At 43.5% G+C, this 19,345-nt stretch overlaps 1 protein-coding gene across 2 annotated transcripts in view; it reads left to right on the forward strand.

The window, feature by feature from the left end:
- Positions 1-721: 721 nt before the first annotated feature.
- Positions 722-19,345, forward strand: part of CERS6 (ceramide synthase 6) — a 278,575-nt gene continuing 259,951 nt past the window's right edge. For both annotated transcript variants that reach the window (XM_040971676.1, XM_040971677.1), the window contains exon 1: positions 722-1,068. In XM_040971676.1, coding sequence (XP_040827610.1) covers positions 899-1,068 — 170 coding nt within the window. In that variant the 5' untranslated portion in view covers positions 722-898. The remainder of the gene's footprint in view (positions 1,069-19,345) is intronic.

The raw sequence follows: 19,345 nt of genomic DNA on the forward strand, positions 1-19,345 counted from the left end.
ACCTTCTTCATTTTTAAAATGCAAAATAGAGTGGATGATAAGCACTGGGTGCTGAGGCCAGAAGGTCGCAGATGTGGGAAAGACGGGCATAGTCTGAGGCAGGGGTGCTTGCCAAATCAATCCGCCCATTTCCTGATTTTTCACCCTACTTTCCACGCACTGGAGTGGGAGACCTTTCCTTCCCATTTCTTCCTCTTTTGCCTCTGCGGTCCCTACTTCTGCTTTTGCTGCTTTTTCTCACAGCAAGACTGACGGTGACACTCAGCCCAGGCCCCCACCTGCTTTCTTTTCTCCTCCTGGCCACCAGAGCCCTGAAACTCCACTGGGGCAGGAGTGCGAGTTTTGAGTCTGTGCAAACGTGTGTGTATGTGTGTGTGTGTGTGTGTGTGTGTGTTGGAGGGAAGCAGGAGTGGGAGTTTTGAGCATGTTCAAGCATGCCGGTGTGCGTGGGGGGGGGGCGTTGTTAGAGTGGGGAGATTCTGGGGGCAGACTTACGGTCCTGTTCCAGTTGCAGTCCTAAGCGCAAAGCAAGAGCGCCAACAGTGCGGAGCGGACAGCACTCCCTGGAGCGGTGCCCCTGCGCCCAGGCGCAGCAGCTGCGCCCTACTCCCCGGGCGTGGGCGAGCTGGCCGCGTGTGCCTCGCTGCTTGACGCGAGCACGAGCCAATCAGGGCGAGCGGCCTGGGCTGCCATGTGACGGGCGAGGCGGCCTCTCTTCCCAGCCCGGCCAGAGGGAGGAGAGAACCAGGACTCGCCGCGAGCCTTCGAGAGCAGCGGCCGCAGAGGAGGCGGCGGCAGCAGCGGCAGCGGCTCGGGGCCAACGCGGCGCGCATCCCTGGGCGCCCTGCGCTGCAGAGAGCTCGGCGGACCGCGGCTGGACAAGAGTGGACAAAGCAAGATGGCAGGGATCTTAGCCTGGTTCTGGAACGAAAGGTTTTGGCTCCCGCACAATGTCACCTGGGCGGACCTGAAGAACACGGAGGAAGCCACCTTTCCTCAGGCTGAGGATCTCTATCTCGCCTTTCCTCTGGCCTTCTGCATCTTCATGGTGCGGCTCATCTTCGAGAGGTAAGAAAGGCTGGAGCACCTCTTCCCCTCCCCCTGCGCTCGCTCGCTCGCTCTTGCGCTCTCTTTCTCTCTCTCACACACACACTCGCGCGCGCACACGCACACTCGCGTGCTCTCTGGCGCACGCCCCCGCGCCCTCGGCCCTTCACGCCGTCCCCTTTTACGCTCGGGGAAGGGTTGTCGACCCCTCTGCCGCGCTCTGGGAACCCAAGAGGGTCTGTTTTAACCCTCCGCCCCGACTTCCGCCGGAGCGCCAAGCGGGGACTGTGAGGGGTTCGCGTGGCCCCGGGCACTCCTCCTGGGCCCGGGCGGTTCTCTTGGAGGAGAGGGCCGGCGAACAAAGATGAGCGGCGGCCGGCCGCGGGACGCGCGGCGCTCTGCGGGGTTCACCCCTCTGCACCGGCGCGGCGCGGCGCTGCCGGGCTGGGCTTCCCTGCCCGAGCGCCCCGCCACCCACCTGACAGCCAGGAACCTTCAGGACGCACGGCCCGAAGGCGGAGGAACCGCACACGCTTCCCACCCGTACGCTCCAGCGCGCGGGTTGCCGGCACCGGGCTTCGCCCAGTATCCCTCCGGGGATTCCTTGGCTTCTGGTCACTATTTGATTTTCACTGACTGACTGCCAGGCCCATAGTCCCGAGAAAGGGGTGACTATTGCGTTGCAGGTCATTAGCGGGTTCTTTATAAAAACTGAGTTTGACAGGAGGGGTACACATCCTATAGAACGGTGATAGTAAATTGATAATGCAGGTACAAACTTCCTTAAGAACTAAAAACAAAAATTAGAGAATTGTCACATAATTGCATAATTCTCGATTTTTTTTTTTTTGGTTAGAATCTCCATTGTGTCACCCATGAACTTGTGTGACTCTCATTGAATCACCCCTGGCCACTAAACTAGATGTCGTCTGTCCTGTGTTCTCCGAGTGTTATTGAAACACAGCCGAGTCAGCAGCATGCACTTCTCACAACTGAAAACATCACCCTCTCATCCTTTCTTTCCCATCCCCAATTCTTCCACAGTCACTGACTGCCGTACTCTGCGTACACTGCAGAGTTGAGAAACCATTTTTCACTTTAGTTCTGCCTCTTCCCCTGCCCCCAGCTCACTTTGGTTTTGTTTTGTAGGCTTTTAGTTGTCTTCCGTGCTGTTTCTTTCTGTTCCGAACCACTATCAAAGATGGCAGGGTGTATCTGTTGATATCTTTTGGGGGGGGGTTCTGGGGACTGGAAGTGGCAACAAAGCTTCATGGGAACAAAAAGTGCCCGGTTGTTTAAGGAAGGTGTGTTTTTCAATGGATAATATTGTTGCTTGAGCACTAAGTCAGCTGTTGCCATGCACAAATGGGCGTCCGCAGAGGAAGTTTTATAGACCTTCTGTGTTACACTGATTGGAATCCCATGCAGATAGGTCTTTGATCCTGTCCAATGCCAGGACTATTGTGGAAAAGTGGGTGTGTTTGCAGGTTTAGGGTTGCTCCTAGAGCAAACATTTCCTTACAGAAAATGTGAGCTCCTGTCTGACCTTGCCGTCTGTCCAATGGCAAACACACTCCGAGGAAGGGCACGTAATAGGAGTTCCACCCACGACTGCCCAGTGACTGATGGCTTCAAGTGGATCTGTTTGGGCCGGGCTTTAGAACGCTAATGCATTTGAGAGAAGTATTTTGGAGAACAGCAACATGTCAGCTAATGACCTGTGTGAAGAAGCTGCATTTTCCTGGCATCTTTCTTCTCTGTTTTGATTCTAGGCATGCTTATTAGTTGGGAAAAAAGAAGAAAAAAAAACTTATTAGAGCATGTTGGTGGCTTTATACTTTGTGCATTTTAGAAGCTAAACACTGAACAGTTGATAAATGGGTGATTTTTTTTTCTTTATTGCCTGTTTCTTTGATTTGACTTGCGTTGTACATAAAGGGGTCAGCTGCTTTCAGTTGTCGCCCAGTAGCAGTGAAGAGCTAATTGGTGGGTCTCCTTCATGCCGTTTCATTGATTGGGGTAGATGCAACTTCATAGGCTGTATGGGATGGGCCTGTGAATCATGCTTACAGCCGTGACCCTGTACGGGGCATACACTCCACGATGCTGCTTTTAGAAGAGTGCCTACTCAGTTTTGTCCTGTCATTCTGACAGTTCTGCTTCCATCATTTTGGACAGAATTTCTACATTCTCTGAAAATCCCTAGGTGTGGTGGCATATGCGATAAGGAAGTCTGTATCTTGTTCCTCTTTTCAAACCCTAATGACACATTCTAGGATCCAGCCTAGGACCTGGATCTCAGTAGCATCTATCAAGGACCTGAATGGACATGACAGAATCCCACCACTATTGTTGTCACCAAGCAATTCTTGTTCAGGGTCCCTGGTTTTTATTGCTTACCTTTTGCAGTATTATGTAATGTATAATATGATTTAGAGAAACCTACTGTGAATCACTTTGTAAAATTAAATGTATTCTGGTCCTTTTGTGCTTCTATTGTCATCAGCATTTCAAATTTGAGAACATGTGAGGAACTGATTATTGATCCTTTTTTTTAAAGAGATTTGTTTATTTATTTGAAAGAGAATCACAGAGAGGGAGAAATAGAGAAAGAGATTTTCCATCTGCTGGTTCACTCCTCAGATGGCTGCAATGGCTGGAAGTGGGCCAGTCTAAAGTCAGAAGTAGGAGCTACTTCTGGGTCTGCCCCATGGGTGTAGGGGTCCAAGGGTTTGGGCCATCTTTTGCTGCTCTCCCAGGTACAACAGAAGGAAGATAGATCATAAATATATTGGCTGGGACTTAAACAGGTGTCCATATGTGATGTAAGTGTTGCTTTAGACTGTGGCTGTACTCACGACGTCATAACACCAGCTCTGCCTTTATTTTCCAGTGCATGAGGTTTGTAAAGATTTTGTTGAGGTTAAGATGGTGAATGTAAAGTTGTACTTTCTTAGTTTTATGTATTTCTCTTTCTATGAAGACAAACATTAAGTTACCCGAATTGGCTTTGCCCATTTGAATAGTCTTTTTTTTTTTCATGCCCCTAGTTGGGTGACAGTGGAGGCACTTGTGGCCAGAACATGCCACTTTATAGCACCATATGGACAGCAATATGGAAGCTCAGCATGGCTGGTGAAAGACAGAGCAGCCTAAAGCCAGTAACTTCTGGCTCAGTCTGAATAGCTGAAAGCAGGGTAGTTTGTTTGATTACTTGAAATCTGCATGTAATGCGGGGTAGGGTCCACAAAGGCCTTTCTAGGTAGTACTTGTTTGACAGAAGGAACTGTGTATTGTTTTTAGAAATGCATCCAGATAGGTTTTTTCCCAGAATGAAATTTGTAGTATATACTGTCTTGATGCTGAGTTGAGGACAAAGAATACTATTCTGTTGAATAATGTAGCATTGTCACCTGATGACTTTTGTTGATTGTGATGCCTGTTTAGGCACCAAAGCTCAGGAATGATAAATGCTGCCTCTGACCTTACTTTTGCAAAGGTGTTTTGTTGTAGTATTCATTAGTGTGCAGTTAAGGTTTAGCCGAATCCATGTTTGAAAGTGGAAATTCTTTGGCTTTCTGCTCTAAAAGGTACATTTCATGCCGTTTTCTCTCCTTGTAGTCTTGGAGGGGGGTGCAGAATGTGCTGATGGGGAATAGTAGCCCTGGAGTGTGAGTCACAGCTCACTTCTGGAGAAGCCCAGTTTATCTTCACTTATTTTCTCACTTATACAGCAAAGCAATGGAGTTTAGCAAACTTCCTCTCGATTCTTTAATTCCTGTGAGTCTTCTCTGTTCATGGCTAAATTATTATCCCATGAGACTTTGAGGCTGGCACAGTGTCATGTTTTGTTTGTTTGTTTGTTTTTGCTTTTTAGAAAGATTTATTTTTATTTTTATTGGAAAGTCAGATACACAGAGAGGAGGAGGAAGATTCTCTGTCCACTGATTCACTCCTGAGGTAGCTGCAATGGCCAGAGCTGTGCCCATCAAAGCCTGGAGGCACGAGCCTCTTCTGGGTCTGCCACATGGGTGCAGGGTCCCAAAGCTTTGGGCCGTCCTCTGCTGCTTTCCCAGGCCACAGGCAGGGAGCTGGATGGGAAGCAAGGCTGTCAGGATTAAAACCGGTGCCCATATGATATCACAGCACATGCAAGGTGAGGACTTTAGCCACTAGGCTACCGTGCGGGGCCCGCAGTGTCATGCTTTGACAGGTAGAAATACATCGCTGAGAATAAAGAGCTATCTTCCCCCATAAAAATATTCCAGTCAGTGGTTCAGCTTCTTGGATTTCTTGATTGCGTTTTGTGTCAGATGAATCAATTGGGCTGTTTCAGGTATGTCCCATAGTTGCTGGAGAATTTTGGAATCATCAGCAAAAAAAGATTGTAAAGAGAAAACAATGGCTGTCTCCCTCTAGGTCTTTTCCATGTAGACCTCAAAGTAGACCTGGCACCTCTTGTGGGGATGGGGGCGGGGAGAGCAGAATGTCCCTCAAAATGCTGAGCTGTGTGAGGGGCAGCATCTGCCTTGAGACCGACACTGCACCTTGGGCTGCGTCAGCCGGGAGTGAACTCCAGCCCTCAGGCCTTCAAGGAACAAAAGTGCCTTGGTTGGGTTAGTGACAGAAACTGGCCAGGAGGCATTTTCCTATGGATGTGTTGATTAATATCTGAAGCCCTGATCCTCTATGGGCCTTTGACAGAGTGGAGAGCAAGGAAGGTAAAAATGAGGAAAGAGGAGAGGGAAAAGCAGAGGGCACAGAGGAGGAGGAGGCAGAGGTGCAGCTGGTGGCTGGGCTGGTGGAAGCACGGAATGACTGCCAGGGAGAAGTGGAGGCTCAGGGAAGTTCGCTCCTGCAGCGTGTGTCTCTGCACCTTGAAGTGAATGTATCATATATATTTAAAGAGGATTTGGAAACAATTTGCGTACAAAAGAGGTTTTTTTTTTTTTAATGGAGTCAGCGCTGAATATTAGGCTGTAAAACAGAACTTCAAAAATTTTATGGGAAAAAGTGGAATTTAAAAATAGGATAGTTTCCAAACTGAAATGCATATATAATTTTTCCTAAGAAATGTTTTCTATGCACTTACTGAAAGCCCTCATGTAAGTGTATCTTGGCTAACTTGTTAGCTGATGGTGTGAGTCAGATTAGAGCTATGGACATCTACTTTGATGGAGGCTTCTGTTTGGAAGCAAGAATTGGGGTCTACAAATAGGTTGTGCCCTACAGTTTCTCACTGGAATAGGAAAATTTAGTTTTGTGAGTGTTTTGCAGGAAAACAGCCTAAAATCAAAGATGTGGTATGTAAGAGATGAAATTTTCAAATAAAAGGTTTGTTTTATGTTTTTATTGGAAAGTTAGAAATACAGAGGGAAGGAAGCACAGAGAGGAAGATCTTCCATCCATTGATTCACTACCCAAGTGGCCACAATGGCTAGAGCTGCGCAGATCCGAAGCTAGGAGCCAGGAGCTTCTTCCAGGTCTCCCACACAGGTGCAGGGTCTCAAGGCATTGGATCGTCCTTGACTGCTTTCCCAGGCTACAAATAGGAAGCTGGTTGAAAAGTGAGCTGCACGGATTAGAACTGGTGCCTATATGGGTTCCTGGTGTCTACAAGGCAAGGACTTTAGCCTCTAGGCTACTGCACTGGGCCCAAGAGATGATATTTAATGACGGACTTGAGTGCAATTTCCTCTTCTAGCGAAAACAAAGGTGCATATTTAAAGATGCAGTAGTTTGGCTATTTTTAAGCTTTGTCTTATGGGTATAAAGGCTTAATGATAAAGACCTTAAATGAGCATGTGAGGTTAATGAGATAACTTTAAACTCTCACAAATGATTTAATGGGATCTTGTCTTACGGAATGAACATGGATGTTCTATTATTACTTCTCTGATGAAGAGATCTAAATTCCCTGTGGACAGAGGTAGGCAGTTTTCTCCTATAGAATTTTCTTTCTCATTTTTTAAGGTATTTCATAAGTGCTTGATCTTCTATGATAGGAAAGGGAGGCAGCATACCAACAAAAGCGAGTTTAGGTGAATTTCTTCCATCAGTATCCCAGCTCTATGGTGATGTCAGATCTCACTGTACCTTCCTTCACTCACCGGATCAAAGCTTGTTGGTGAGCCCTGGCATCCATGTTCATATTGTAGATTGAAGGTTTTTAGTATTTATTGTATGTATATACTTCTTCCTCCACCATCAGGCAAAACCAGATCTTTGCTTATTTTGATTGAAAGGCAGATTTTAAAAAAGGAGAGACACAGTGAGAGGTCTTTCATTTGTTGGTTCATTCCCCAAATGGCTGAAACAACCAGAGCTGAGCTGATTTGAAGCTGGGAACCAGGAGTTTCTTCCAGGTCTCCCATATGAGTACAGGCACCCAAGGATTTGATCCATCCTCTGCTGGCTTTCCAGGTCACAAGCAGAGAGCTCAGTCAGAAGTGGCACAGCCGGGACATGAACCAGTGCCCACATGGGATGTCAGAGTTGCAGGCAGGGGATTAGCTTGATAGACCACTGTACTGCTCCTCAAACCAGATTTTCTAGAGCCATTAGTTACTAACATCTTGTAATGTCAACAATCTCAAATTAAACTTGTCCTTCCCCAATCTTTTGACTAATTCATTAAATACTTTTGAGTCAGAATATTGGCCTTCTAGATTCTGTTAGTAGCTAGTTGTGTCACTTAGTATTTTTAGGAACTTTAGTTTTAGTTTTATTTATTTTCATTTTATTCGAAAGGAGACACAAACCTGTACACACATGCAGTCCGCTATCTGTCGCCTTCAGGTTTGTTTCCCTGATGCCTCCAATAGCCAGATCTGGGCCAGGCGGAAGCCTGGAACTGCAAACAGATCTCTCATGAGAGTGATCTCTTAAGGACTCAATTCCTGGAGCCGTCACCTGCTACCTGCCAGGGTGTGCATTAGCAGGAAAATGGAACTGGAAGCAGAGTGAGGACTTGAACCCAGGCATTCTGGTCCTATATTTTTTCTTGGAAATTTAGCCTATATTCACTTTATGCATATATATTTTAATTCCTGATGATGTTTTCTAGAAATAACATTTCTAAAACCCAGGGAATGAATATTTTAGACCTCTTGGTAGATACCAATTGCCATACTGTTGGCCAGAGGATTTTTAAACTTATTTATAATGATTCATTTCAAATATATATCATCATTTGTGTTTCACTTTCTGTTGGATCATAGTTTCCTGTTGGGATCAGGAGATGGAGTTTTATTTAGTTATTAATCATATGTGTGGAAAAGAAGTGGCTTTTTTTTTTAAGGGAGAATGGTTTTGTCTAAGGTGCTTCTCTGGTCGTGCTTCCATTCTTATTTCTCTTCGCTTTTTGCCTTTCCCTTCGACTGAAGTCATCATTACCAGGGGAGACTTCAGACCCTGCAGAGTGGAAGAGATGCGTTTAAGATATTGAGGAAGGTGATCTATCTTAACCTTTTCATGGTGAGACAGGGACTGTGTTGCATCAAGAATTAATAGGTTTTTATGATGGGAAGCTCAGGAATAAAGCCCAAAGTCCTTTCTATTGTCTTTCTGAACTTTTGATTCAAGGTGACTTACCAGACTAGCCGGAAATGCAGATCAAACCATGACAAGAGACAACTTGGCATCTATTAGAATGCTGCTGTAGCACAATAAACAAAATAACAAGTGTTGGTAAGGGTTTGGAGAAATTGGAACCTTAATTCACTGTTGAAATGCAAGATATGGAAAACAGTTTGGGCGATATGGCAGTTCCAGGTCTAGATATATGCTCCAAATAATTGAGATCAGAGTCTTAAAGAGATACCTGTATCCTTACGCTCAGAGCAACACTATTCATGACACCTTGAAGCAACTCAAGGATTCATCGGCTATAAATGAACAAATCAGTCGATATATAGATGTGCAATGGAATACTGTAGCAGATTGAAAAGGGGGACTATTCTGCTACACCATAGAAGAACCTTTGAGACATGACACTAATATGCCAGATACAAGGAGGCAAGCATTGTGTGATTGCACTTACACGAAGCACCCTGAGTCGTTAGATTCAGACACAGGAAATAGAGTAGTGGCTGACAGGGATGGAGGTGGGAAGTGAGGCTGATTTTCAGTTTTCGTTTTGCCAGATGAAAAGGTTTCTGGAGAGGGGTGGAGGTAATGGTAGCACAATTTGAATGTTCTCAGTCCTCTGAGCTGTACTTCTAAAAATGGGCAGAATGTTAAGTTTCATTTCATCAGAATTAAAAAATTATTATGGGAAATTCTCGAACTTTAAAATCACCCAATAGGAATAACTGGTTTCATTTTCTAATTTGACATTCTTCTAGATGGGAGCAAAAAAGTCAGCTGTCTTGATCTTGGTTGTTCACAATGCTTGCTTCCCCTTGTATGTAGGAGAGCCCCTCATCCTTCCAGAATCTCCTTGGGTGAGGAAAGGTGATAGGAAGCTGGAGCACTTGCACTGAACAGCTTACTTCAAGCTCATTTATTCATGAGGCAACTTGATACCAGTAAGTTGGAACACAGAGGAAAGGAGAGCACATCTTTCAAAAAGGCAAGTTCTATAGTTCCAAATGATTCCTAGGTTTAAAATAAAGGCATCCTGATGGGTGCATGATCCATTTAAAACAAACCAGGGTAAAAAGATAAAATTCTAAAGTCAGGTCAGCTAGCTGTAGTGAAGTGATTTAAGACACCACCAGGGCCCGGAGCGGTGGCGCAGTGGTTAAGGTCCTCACCTTGCATGCCCGGGATCCCATATGGGCGCTGGTTCTAATCCCAGCGGCCCCTCTTCCCATCCAGCTCCCCGCCTGTGGCCCGGGAAAGCAGTCGAGGACGGCCCAAAGCTTTGGGACCCTGCACCCGCGTGGGAGACCCGGAAGAGGCTCCTGGCTTCAGATCGGCATAGCATCGACCATTGCGCTCACTTGGGGAGTGAATCACTGGACGGAAGATCTTCCTCTCTGTCTCTCCTCTCTGTATATCCGCCTTTCCAATAAAAATAAAATAAATCTTTAAAAAAAAAAAAAGACACCACCAGTAATATGGCGTTCCGTACTGGAGAGGAGGTACCATTCCATACTGCTTAAGTTCCCATCCATCTTATAATGAATGCACCTGGGAAAGCAGCAGCTGTTGCTTCAATATTTGGGTCCTGAGCAGCCACATCGAAGACAGGATGTAATTCTGGGTTCCTAATTTCATCTTTTGCTAGCCCAGTTGTTGTGGCCATTTGGGGAGTACTGCATATGGAAGGTGTCTCTTTCTGTCCCTCTCTCTCACCCCTGTCGCCTTTCTGTCACTCTGTTTTTTAAATACATAAATCAAAAGAAATCTTTAAAAAAATGCTAAGGCAGGTGGTACAGTCACAGGTAAATCCTGTGAGGCTTTGGAGTGTTAAAGTCAGTACTGACCTTCTTCTCTGTCTTTCACTTTGATTTTTCATGCATTTCGTAAGCAAATGACTTAAGTATTTTAACTAGATTTTCCCCCTCATATTATGCAATCCAATCCTAAACGTTAGCAAGTACATAAGAGAATAGAAGGTTTTGAAACACATTTAAAATTTCATTTCATTTGCAAAAGAAGGATAGAGTTTTCTTATTTGTTTATGGTTACTGGCCATTAAAATGGACCTCTTTTAGGCCATTCTTGCATCCTATTCCTACTTTTGCATTTAATTACCGTAGAATTGAATTGTAGGGGTTGTTTTTGTAAGGGTGGAATTAGAAATACACAAATGTTTCTTAATTGCAGGAGGAATACATTCCTTCCTTTTCCTTTTGTACACAGTGACCTGGGGATAACTTTGGTTTGTGACTAGACATTGTCTGTATAAATGTCATGTCTTCGAGGTTTTCAGGTTACAAAGCAGTTGTTGCTGTCACAAAGCTATGATTGAGACTGTTTTCCTTCTTTTTCTCTTCCATCTGTTTTCCTCCCTTGTTCCTTCCTTTTCCCCTTTCCTGCCACACTCCTTTCCTCCCTCTCCCCTTTCTGTCTTCCCTCTCCATTCTCCCGCAATCCCCTCCTTCCTCCTTTTTCTCTGTCCATCAGTCTCTTTCCACCTACTCATTCATCCATGCATCTGATCCTCCTCCCATCCATCCATGGTACAGATCCATTAATGACATAGGAGAATCTTGGGAGAAGAGATACGGCAAAGAGTTTAGAGTATCTAAATAAAATAAAAGCATCTAAAATTTTGTCCAGGGACACTATTTGGCAAATATTATAGTAAAAGCTTCCAGCTAGTCTAAGTGATGCCTTGTATTTAGCTTTTATAGAACAATATATTTCTATTTCAAAGGCATATTTTTACAGAGAAGGACAGACAGAAGAGAAGTCTTCCATCTGCTCGTTCATTCCCCAAATGGCTGTAACAGCTGAAGGTGAGCTGATCCAAAGCTGGGGAGCAGGAGTTTCTTCTGGGTCTCCCACATGGGTGCAGGGGCCCCAGGCCTTGGGCAGTCCTCTGCTGCTTTGGCAGGCCATAAGCAGAGAGCTGGATCAGAAGTGGAGCAGCCAGGATACAAACTGGTACCCACGTGGGCTGCTAGTGCTTGCAGGTGGAGGATTAGCTTGCTACACCATTACAGTGGCCCTGTGTATCTGGCTTTGATAGATCAGTGTTTCAAGGCAAAATTATATAAGTTGGTGGTTTAAGAAGAGTGAAAGTTTTGGACATGATAGCTTGAGTAAAAGAAATTGAGAATCAATCACTTAAGCCATTAATGATTAGGAAAATATGAAGGCTTTGTGTGTCAGTAGATATGTGTATATTGTTGAGTGAGTAGACTTGATGACAGTGTACTTAAATTTTTACTGTTTGTACATTTATTGCAATTAACTAGAAATGTAGATTCCTAACTAGAATTAAGAGGAATGTGGATAGAATATCAGAAAGATTCCAGAATTTGAATTTAAGTCCAAATACTGCCGTTTATCAGTGTTGCCTTAATAGAAGACCACATATTATTTGAAATTTGTTCCCTTGCTTGTAAAATGGGGAATATACCTATTTTTGTAGTATTAGAGGACCCAGGAAAAAAATGAAAAAGGGCTCTGGAATACTGGGTTCTTAAAAATACACACTGTTTAGAAAGCAACTGAAACTATAGTTAAGTACCACTTGAGAAGTAATGACGTGTAATGTGATTTAATGTTCTGTATCTGTGTGTGGGGAGTATGGGGAGCGTGTGGTTTGGGGAGAGGATGAAGCATGTGGAGGCAATGGGACCTGCTTTTGTATCTGACCCTGGAACTGGAGGATTTACTTGTTTTATTGAAAAGTAAATATTTACTGTTTCACACGGGCCTTCATGCCCTCATCTGCTCAGTGCTGCACTTGTTCAGGGAGGAGTGTGTCTCTGAAACTTTCCTTCTCAGCTGTCAATACTGAGGTGAATTGTACGCCAGGGACCAGCTAGTATTTTGTACCAGCCTCCCCAAGATGAGTTTCTTTTTTTATTTCTTTTAATTTTTTCCTTAACACTTATTTATTTTTCCATTAGAAAGGAAGAAAAGCAGAGAGAAGGAGAGATAGAAGCATCTATCTGTTGGTTCACTCCCTGAGCCAATTTGAAGCCAGGATCTGTAAGCCAGGGCTGCCTTCTGGGTTTGCCATGTGAGTACAGCATCCCTATAGCTTGGGCCATTCTCTGCTGCTTTCCTGGGCTATAAGTGGAGCTGGATCAGTAGGAAGTAGAGCAGCTGTGACATGAACTGGCACACAAATTGGATTCTGGCACTTGCAGGTGGAGGATTAGCCTGTTGAGCTCCTCTGCCAACCTCCCCGCATTGCTTTCTGAAACCCACTGGGCTTCCGCTAGGTCTCAGTGAGCTCGTGTTTGCCGTGTTTAGGGAAATGTCTAGCTCATCTTGGTAATGTGACTTGCTTTTCAGGTTTATTCAAGACACACAAACATACGACCATAATACCATTCTCTCTGTGTGTTGGAAACTGTGATTTGCATAAGTGAGACTTGGCTGCCATTACCTTCTATCACGAACACATGGATGATTCCTGAGTGACCGACCCCCTTTTCACTGGTGAGGGTTTTCACTATAGTCATTTGGGGGTCTGTTTTCCTTATTCTCTCCTCTCCTCTCTCCTGTATTTTTCTTCCAAGAGATTCTGATTCTACCAGTTATGATGGACAAAAAAAAACAACCGTAGCATCTCAGTGAAGAACTTGGCCTTGCCTAGCTTATACTCAAATCATAGTTTTCTAGGATTGTGCTTTAACAAGACAGCTCAGGAAGTTTTCCTAATGAGAGCCTCTTAGACATAGAAAGGCCTTAAGAGGCACATTTATTGATTTCTTTTGGAATTTTAAGCTTATGGATTATTATAATTTGATTCTGAAGAAAAAATATATTCCATATAACAGCATTGGAATTATGTTTGTGAAAATGCAGTCCTTCGAAATTAGCTAAGATGGGACTGGTGTTGTGATGCAGTTAGTCAGGCTTAAGTCTTCAATGCTGGCCTGCCATATTGGGGTGCTGATTGGGGTCCTGGCTACTCTGCTTCTAGCAAGCTTCCTCCTCGTGCACATGGAAGGCAGCAGGTCATGGCACCAGCCCTAAACTTCATGCCAACCATATGGTGACCAGGTTGGAGTTTCCTGGCTCCTGATTTTGGCCTCCTGATTTTGGTTGAGACTTGCCTGTTATAGCCATTTGAGGAATGAACCAACCAGTGAAAGATATTCTTTCTCTCTCTCTCATTATACCTACCCTCTCTTCAAATACAAAAATAAACAAATCTTTTTAAAAAATGAAAAAAGCTGAAAATTTTGTATTTATTAATTTTCCTTATTCAGGAGAAATGCACCTGTATAACCTGGAACCTGAGCTTCCATTGGCATGGCTATAGCTAACCCAACTGGGACCAATTCAGTTCAAAGGGGTTGAATGCACCTGATTTAAACGCAGCTGTGCACAGTGTAACATAATTTGTGAATTTTTAAAATCTTTTTTTGAGTCATTGATCGAAGGTATTTTAGTGTGGTTGTCTTTTAAAAGAGGAAGTAAGGCAAAGGTGAAACCACAGTCTGTAGAATGACAAATTACTAAAGAATTGTCTCTGCATAAAGCAATCTTGATTCTAACAGTCACAGACTTTGTTGTTAGAAAGGAAATGGAAACATACTCATTCAAAACTCCATGGGTCAGACAACAGTGATGTTTGGAAGTGGGAGGTAGTGCTGGGGGACAGAGTGCCAGGGGTACATGGACAGGAGTGTATTACTGTACAAAACGATAATATTGACTAAAGGTTGGGCTACTCTCGTATTAGCACCATGTGGTGCTGGTGTTCAACAGAATTGATAACACTCATCTCCATCAGGGCAAACTGCTCCCAGCAGCATCCCTGGAGCACCAGCTGCCCCTCACTGTGTCAGAGCTCAAACAATCTCAAGACTGCACTTGGAGAAATGACTGGAAGAAGTGGAAATGCCCTGCTTGCCGTGTCGCGTACTGAGCTGCTGGAGCCTGGCAGGCAGTGACTTGCTCTGTGCCAGCCACTCATGTCCTAGCAGAACCTGGCTGCCAGGGAACCACCAGCCTTGCTCCTGGTGAATGACCATTGTCCATGAAAGCAGGAGTGGTTGGTTACCAGCCAAGAGTATTTTACAATCAAAACAGCTGCTCTGCCTTTCCAGAAGTGTGACTTAAGGTGGTTTCTGCAAGCAGTTCTCTGGTAAGCGAGGTGCACTGCCTCCTCCCCCATCTTATCCATGCACTGCACTCCATGGATTTTTTTTTCCAGGTGACTCTAGGGATCCCCTTTGCTCAGTGTGGCTTGGAGCTCCCGAGGGTGGCGTGCCCGTGCTGATGTGCCGGGCCGTGAGTGCATTGCGCCTTGCTGATGTTCTGAGTGCATTGCGCCTGGCCTGTTCTTGTTGAGCTAATGTGGTAGCTGTGCTCCTGAGAAGATGCACTTCTTTTTTCCTACTTTCTGCCCAGCAACTGTTCAGGCTAGTGTGTGAAGCACCCACATTGAAATGGCTGCTTGCAGAATGGGAAGGGGACTGGGGAAGAGAACAAAAATAGATATGCAGGTGTTGATTGTTAACCCAACGTTTATTTCTAAGGCGGATTCTGGCAGCCGAGTGGTTTTCTGTGTCTGTGGTTTATGCTCATGGTTGTGTTGAGTTGTGCATTGTGTGAAGCTTGCTTGGGCTAATGTTAGGTAGCTGTGGTTTGTGAGAGATTTGGGCTTGTGAAACTGACATGCGAGTGGACTTGGTGTCTAAAGAGGGAAGTGCTATGAAATTCCAGTTGCTTTGAGGTTGCCCAAGGAGCAAGCAGCTAGCCTTCAGCTTTGGGGTTGAAAGCTGCAAGCAGGTCTGTCAGTGTGTAAACCAAGCATTGTCTCTCCCTCATGCCACAGCTGGGACAATGTTAAGTTCTGCAGAGACAGTATTAAGTTCTGCAAGATTAGGCTGAGGGCTAGCTACTAGTGACCATCAGGACCACAGTTTCTCTCTCCTTTAATTTCTGGATCCCAATTTTCCATTGCTTCCCTGTCATCTCTCCCCCTCTCTCAGAAGCAACTCAGTGTTCAGATCTCAAGTGGGTGAGTGAATCCCCTGATTGGCAAAGGAGTCTTCTTTATTTTTTGGCACCGAGTCCTGGTTACCAGCTGTTCTGTGATTCACTCACATGTCTTAGGGAAGAAATTTATTGTAAATTCACATAGAAGGGTAGCCAATAGCTTTCAGCTCAACTTTTAGTAACTTTTTGATGCCTAAGAAAATGTAAAAAGTAACATGAAACAATGTCCTGTTTTTAAAAATAAATTTATGGGTTTGACTTGTGTTCTCCTTCAAACATTTTACTATTTGCTTTTTATTTATTTGAAAGGTGGAGAGGTGTAGAAAGATCCTCTGTTTGCTGATTCACTCCTCGAAAGCCTCTAAAAGGCAGGTCTGAGTCAAAGCAAAGCCAGGAGCCCAGAACTCCGTTGGATCTTTTACCTACGTGGCAGACACCCAGTGACTTGAGCCAGGTTTTTGTATTAGGAAGAAGATAGATTCCTTATCTGCTGCAGCACTCACCTCTACATTTGTTTTCTGATTACAATAAAAAAGAAAGAAATTTGGGTTATTATGCTCAATATTTTGAAACCACAGTTTCATGATTGGCAGGCAGGGTTCTCTTACAGTTGGAGATGAGACAAAGCTTCCAGCTGGTATTAGATTGTCTGCTTCTGATCCAGTTTCCTGCTAACATACCAGGAAAGCAATGAATGATGGCTGGAATACTGGGAACACTTGAATGCCTGCTGCACGTTTGGGAGACATGTAGCCCTGTCGTAGCTTTCGTGGCTTTTATCTAGGGTTATCAAGGAAATGGAAAACCAGTCTGTCACTCTGCCTTGCCAGTAACAAACACATCCTTAGAAAATAAATTAAAAATGTAGAACTAGACTTGAGTAGCCTTTCTCTTCATCAGTCTTCATTACATTTTCCAGCCCAGTGCCTTACCCTGCATTTGAGGAGTCAAATCTAAGGAATTCCAGCCCTTTCAAATGGTCTAACACTTTTCTAAATTAGATGCATCACCGGGCATTTCTTATTGCCCTGTTTGAAAGATGAATTTTTAAGAATCAAGGTGTTGCTTTGAATGATAACTGCTGAAGAAAATAGTATATTTTGGGTGTTGACAGCAAGTTGTACTTGTCTTTTCAGGTGAAGCTAAATGTAGCCCTCTTAAGAGGTCCTGAGGCCCAGAGTTTAGGTTGGGTGGGAGAAGGAGAAGAGGAAGAAAACTCCAGCTGACTCTCTACCCTCTGGATACAACAGTAGGAAGCACAGAGCCCTGACTTTGGCTTTGCTCTTGATGAAACTCTGGTTCAGTTGCTTTATTAGTTGGAAACCCCAGCATGCAAATGTGTAACCATCAGTTGTGTAACAAATGTTCATGTGGTATTGCTAGACAAGTGTTTTGTTTTTCTACAGTGAACTTTTTGTTCTGTTATTATAACGTACATGCAGAAGAATGCACAAAGCTGTGCCCAAATGTACAGCTTATTGAATTGTTACAACAAAAATATACCACATGTTCATGAATGAGAATAAGATTAAGGAAACAGATTACTGGCACCCCAGGAGATTCTTCCCTATTAGCCTTCAGACATTGAGAAAAATTAAGAAAAAATTACTCACAGCATGAAGATGAAAGGTCTAATATAGTCAACAAAACCTACAAATCCAAAAAGCTTCCAAGATGTGAAACTTCTTGAGATTCTTAGATAAAAGATACTCAAATGGTATGGTGTCTGCAAATATCCCAACATCCAAAGCAAACAAACAAACAGAAAACGAAACATACTACAAAATCAGAAATACCACTGGTTTCAAGCATTTTGGCTAAAGGAGAATCAATCATGAACCATGGTGGGGTGGCTGTCACTGGTTTCTCTTGGAAAAAAATGGAACCTTCTTTCTTCTCTGTGTTAAGTTTACAGATGCTTTGCCATGCATGTGTGTCCTAAATCTGATAAGCATTTAACTATCACATGTGATATTTAGAATAACTTGGAAAGAGGATGTGAGAAGAGAAAATGAGCAGGAGAAAGAACTGTAACCAGAGCACTTGTTTTCTTTCTTACTTAATTACTTATAATAAGAATGCTTTATAATGGTAGGCATTAGAAGGCAATGTAAATACAGGGTCTTCACATTTTTAAAAGCAAAGTAAGGATATTAAGCAGGAGACAGCTGTATAAATCTGTAGATATTCCTGAAGGTTTGATATTTTAGAGCAGTCATGTATTTTTGGATCTTGAAAAACCAGATATTTTGACATTAGAATATTGCATGTGCTTAGAAAATACAATAGTTGACTTTACAGTGCTTTACATTTTAAAAACTGCATTCACCCTAGAAAGATATACCTTCCAATCAGACTTTTGTATTTAAGTATTCTGTTCTGCCTCGCTATAGCCCCAATTCATTAGCCTATTTAAGATGTTCATCCAAACATATATTTCTGTTGTCTGCCGTTCGTGTCCAGCATCTTCTCTATATGCATTTTGATAGCATTCATTTTATGTGTTTTATTTATTTCCTCATACCTAACTACCATGTCTTTTTCACTTTTTATTCTTTTTCCTATTGCTCTTAACACTTCTGTGTCTTCTAAAAATCTTACCCTCTGTTGCAGTAGTGCATCTTTCTGTAGTTTTATCATCACTTTCCTGAACTCTAGTGTCTCTGCTTATTTAATCCTTGTTTTTTTAAAAAGAGTATTATTTATATGTCCTTAAATCTCTTTGAAAATTCTTATTTTATGCATTTGTGTATTACTATGTTATTCATTCAGATTCTTTTCATTTTGTAATTTTTATGTACAGATGATGCAGGTTCCTACCCAGACCTTTTAATCTCAAATCAACCAAAAATGTTGGCTAACTCTGCTTGTTACTTTCAAGAGTTTATCTTAAAATCAACTTGTAAAAATCTCCTGTTGATTTTTAGATGGGTGGCGTAATACTATGTTGTTCTTTAACAATAATAATTGATAAAATAGTCAGCATTCTATGACTTCTGTTTTTTATGAACCTTAAGCTGCCTTTGGCTATAGCTTTGCAGCATTAAGCTGCAAGATTTTCAGAGATTTTTTTTTAAAGATTGTATTTATTTTTTTATTACAAAGTCAGATACACAGAGAGGCGAAGAGACAGAGAGGAAGATCTTCCGTCCGATGATTCACTCCCCAAGTGACCAGCAACAGCCAGTGCTGTGCTGATCCGAAGCCAGGATCCAGGAACTTCTTCCAGGTCTCCCACACGGTTGCAAACTCCCAAAGCTTTGTGGCCGTCCTCCCAGGCCACAAGCAGGGAGCTGGATGGGAAGTGGAGCTGCCAGGATTAGAACTGGCGCCTATATGGGATCCCGGCGCGTTCAAGGCAAGGACTTTAGCCTCTAGGCCACGCCACCAGGCCCCTTTCAGAGCTTTTAGATAGCTGTGAGACTTATGTTTTAACAATTTTCTTCCAACTTATGTATGTTGGGGATAGTGGGATTTTCACATTAGTTTTAAACAAGAATTTTGTTTATTCCAGTTTTCTTGGAAATTTGTCTATATTTATTGATGTTCTTGGTGAAATTTTGTTTCAGTGGCAACCATTTGTTATTTTCTAGTGTATTTTTATTTTGTTTTGTAGATTTATTTATTTGTCTGTGTGGCAGAGGAGGAGAGTGAGAGAGCGCTCCCCATCTGTCCTGTCTGGGACCAAAGCCAGGAACTGGGAACCGCATCGACT

This window comes from Ochotona curzoniae, unplaced genomic scaffold (assembly GCF_017591425.1).
Source record: "Ochotona curzoniae isolate NIBS_2020 unplaced genomic scaffold, NIBS_Ocur_1.0 contig_2210, whole genome shotgun sequence".
Taxonomy (NCBI): Eukaryota; Metazoa; Chordata; class Mammalia; order Lagomorpha; family Ochotonidae; genus Ochotona; species Ochotona curzoniae.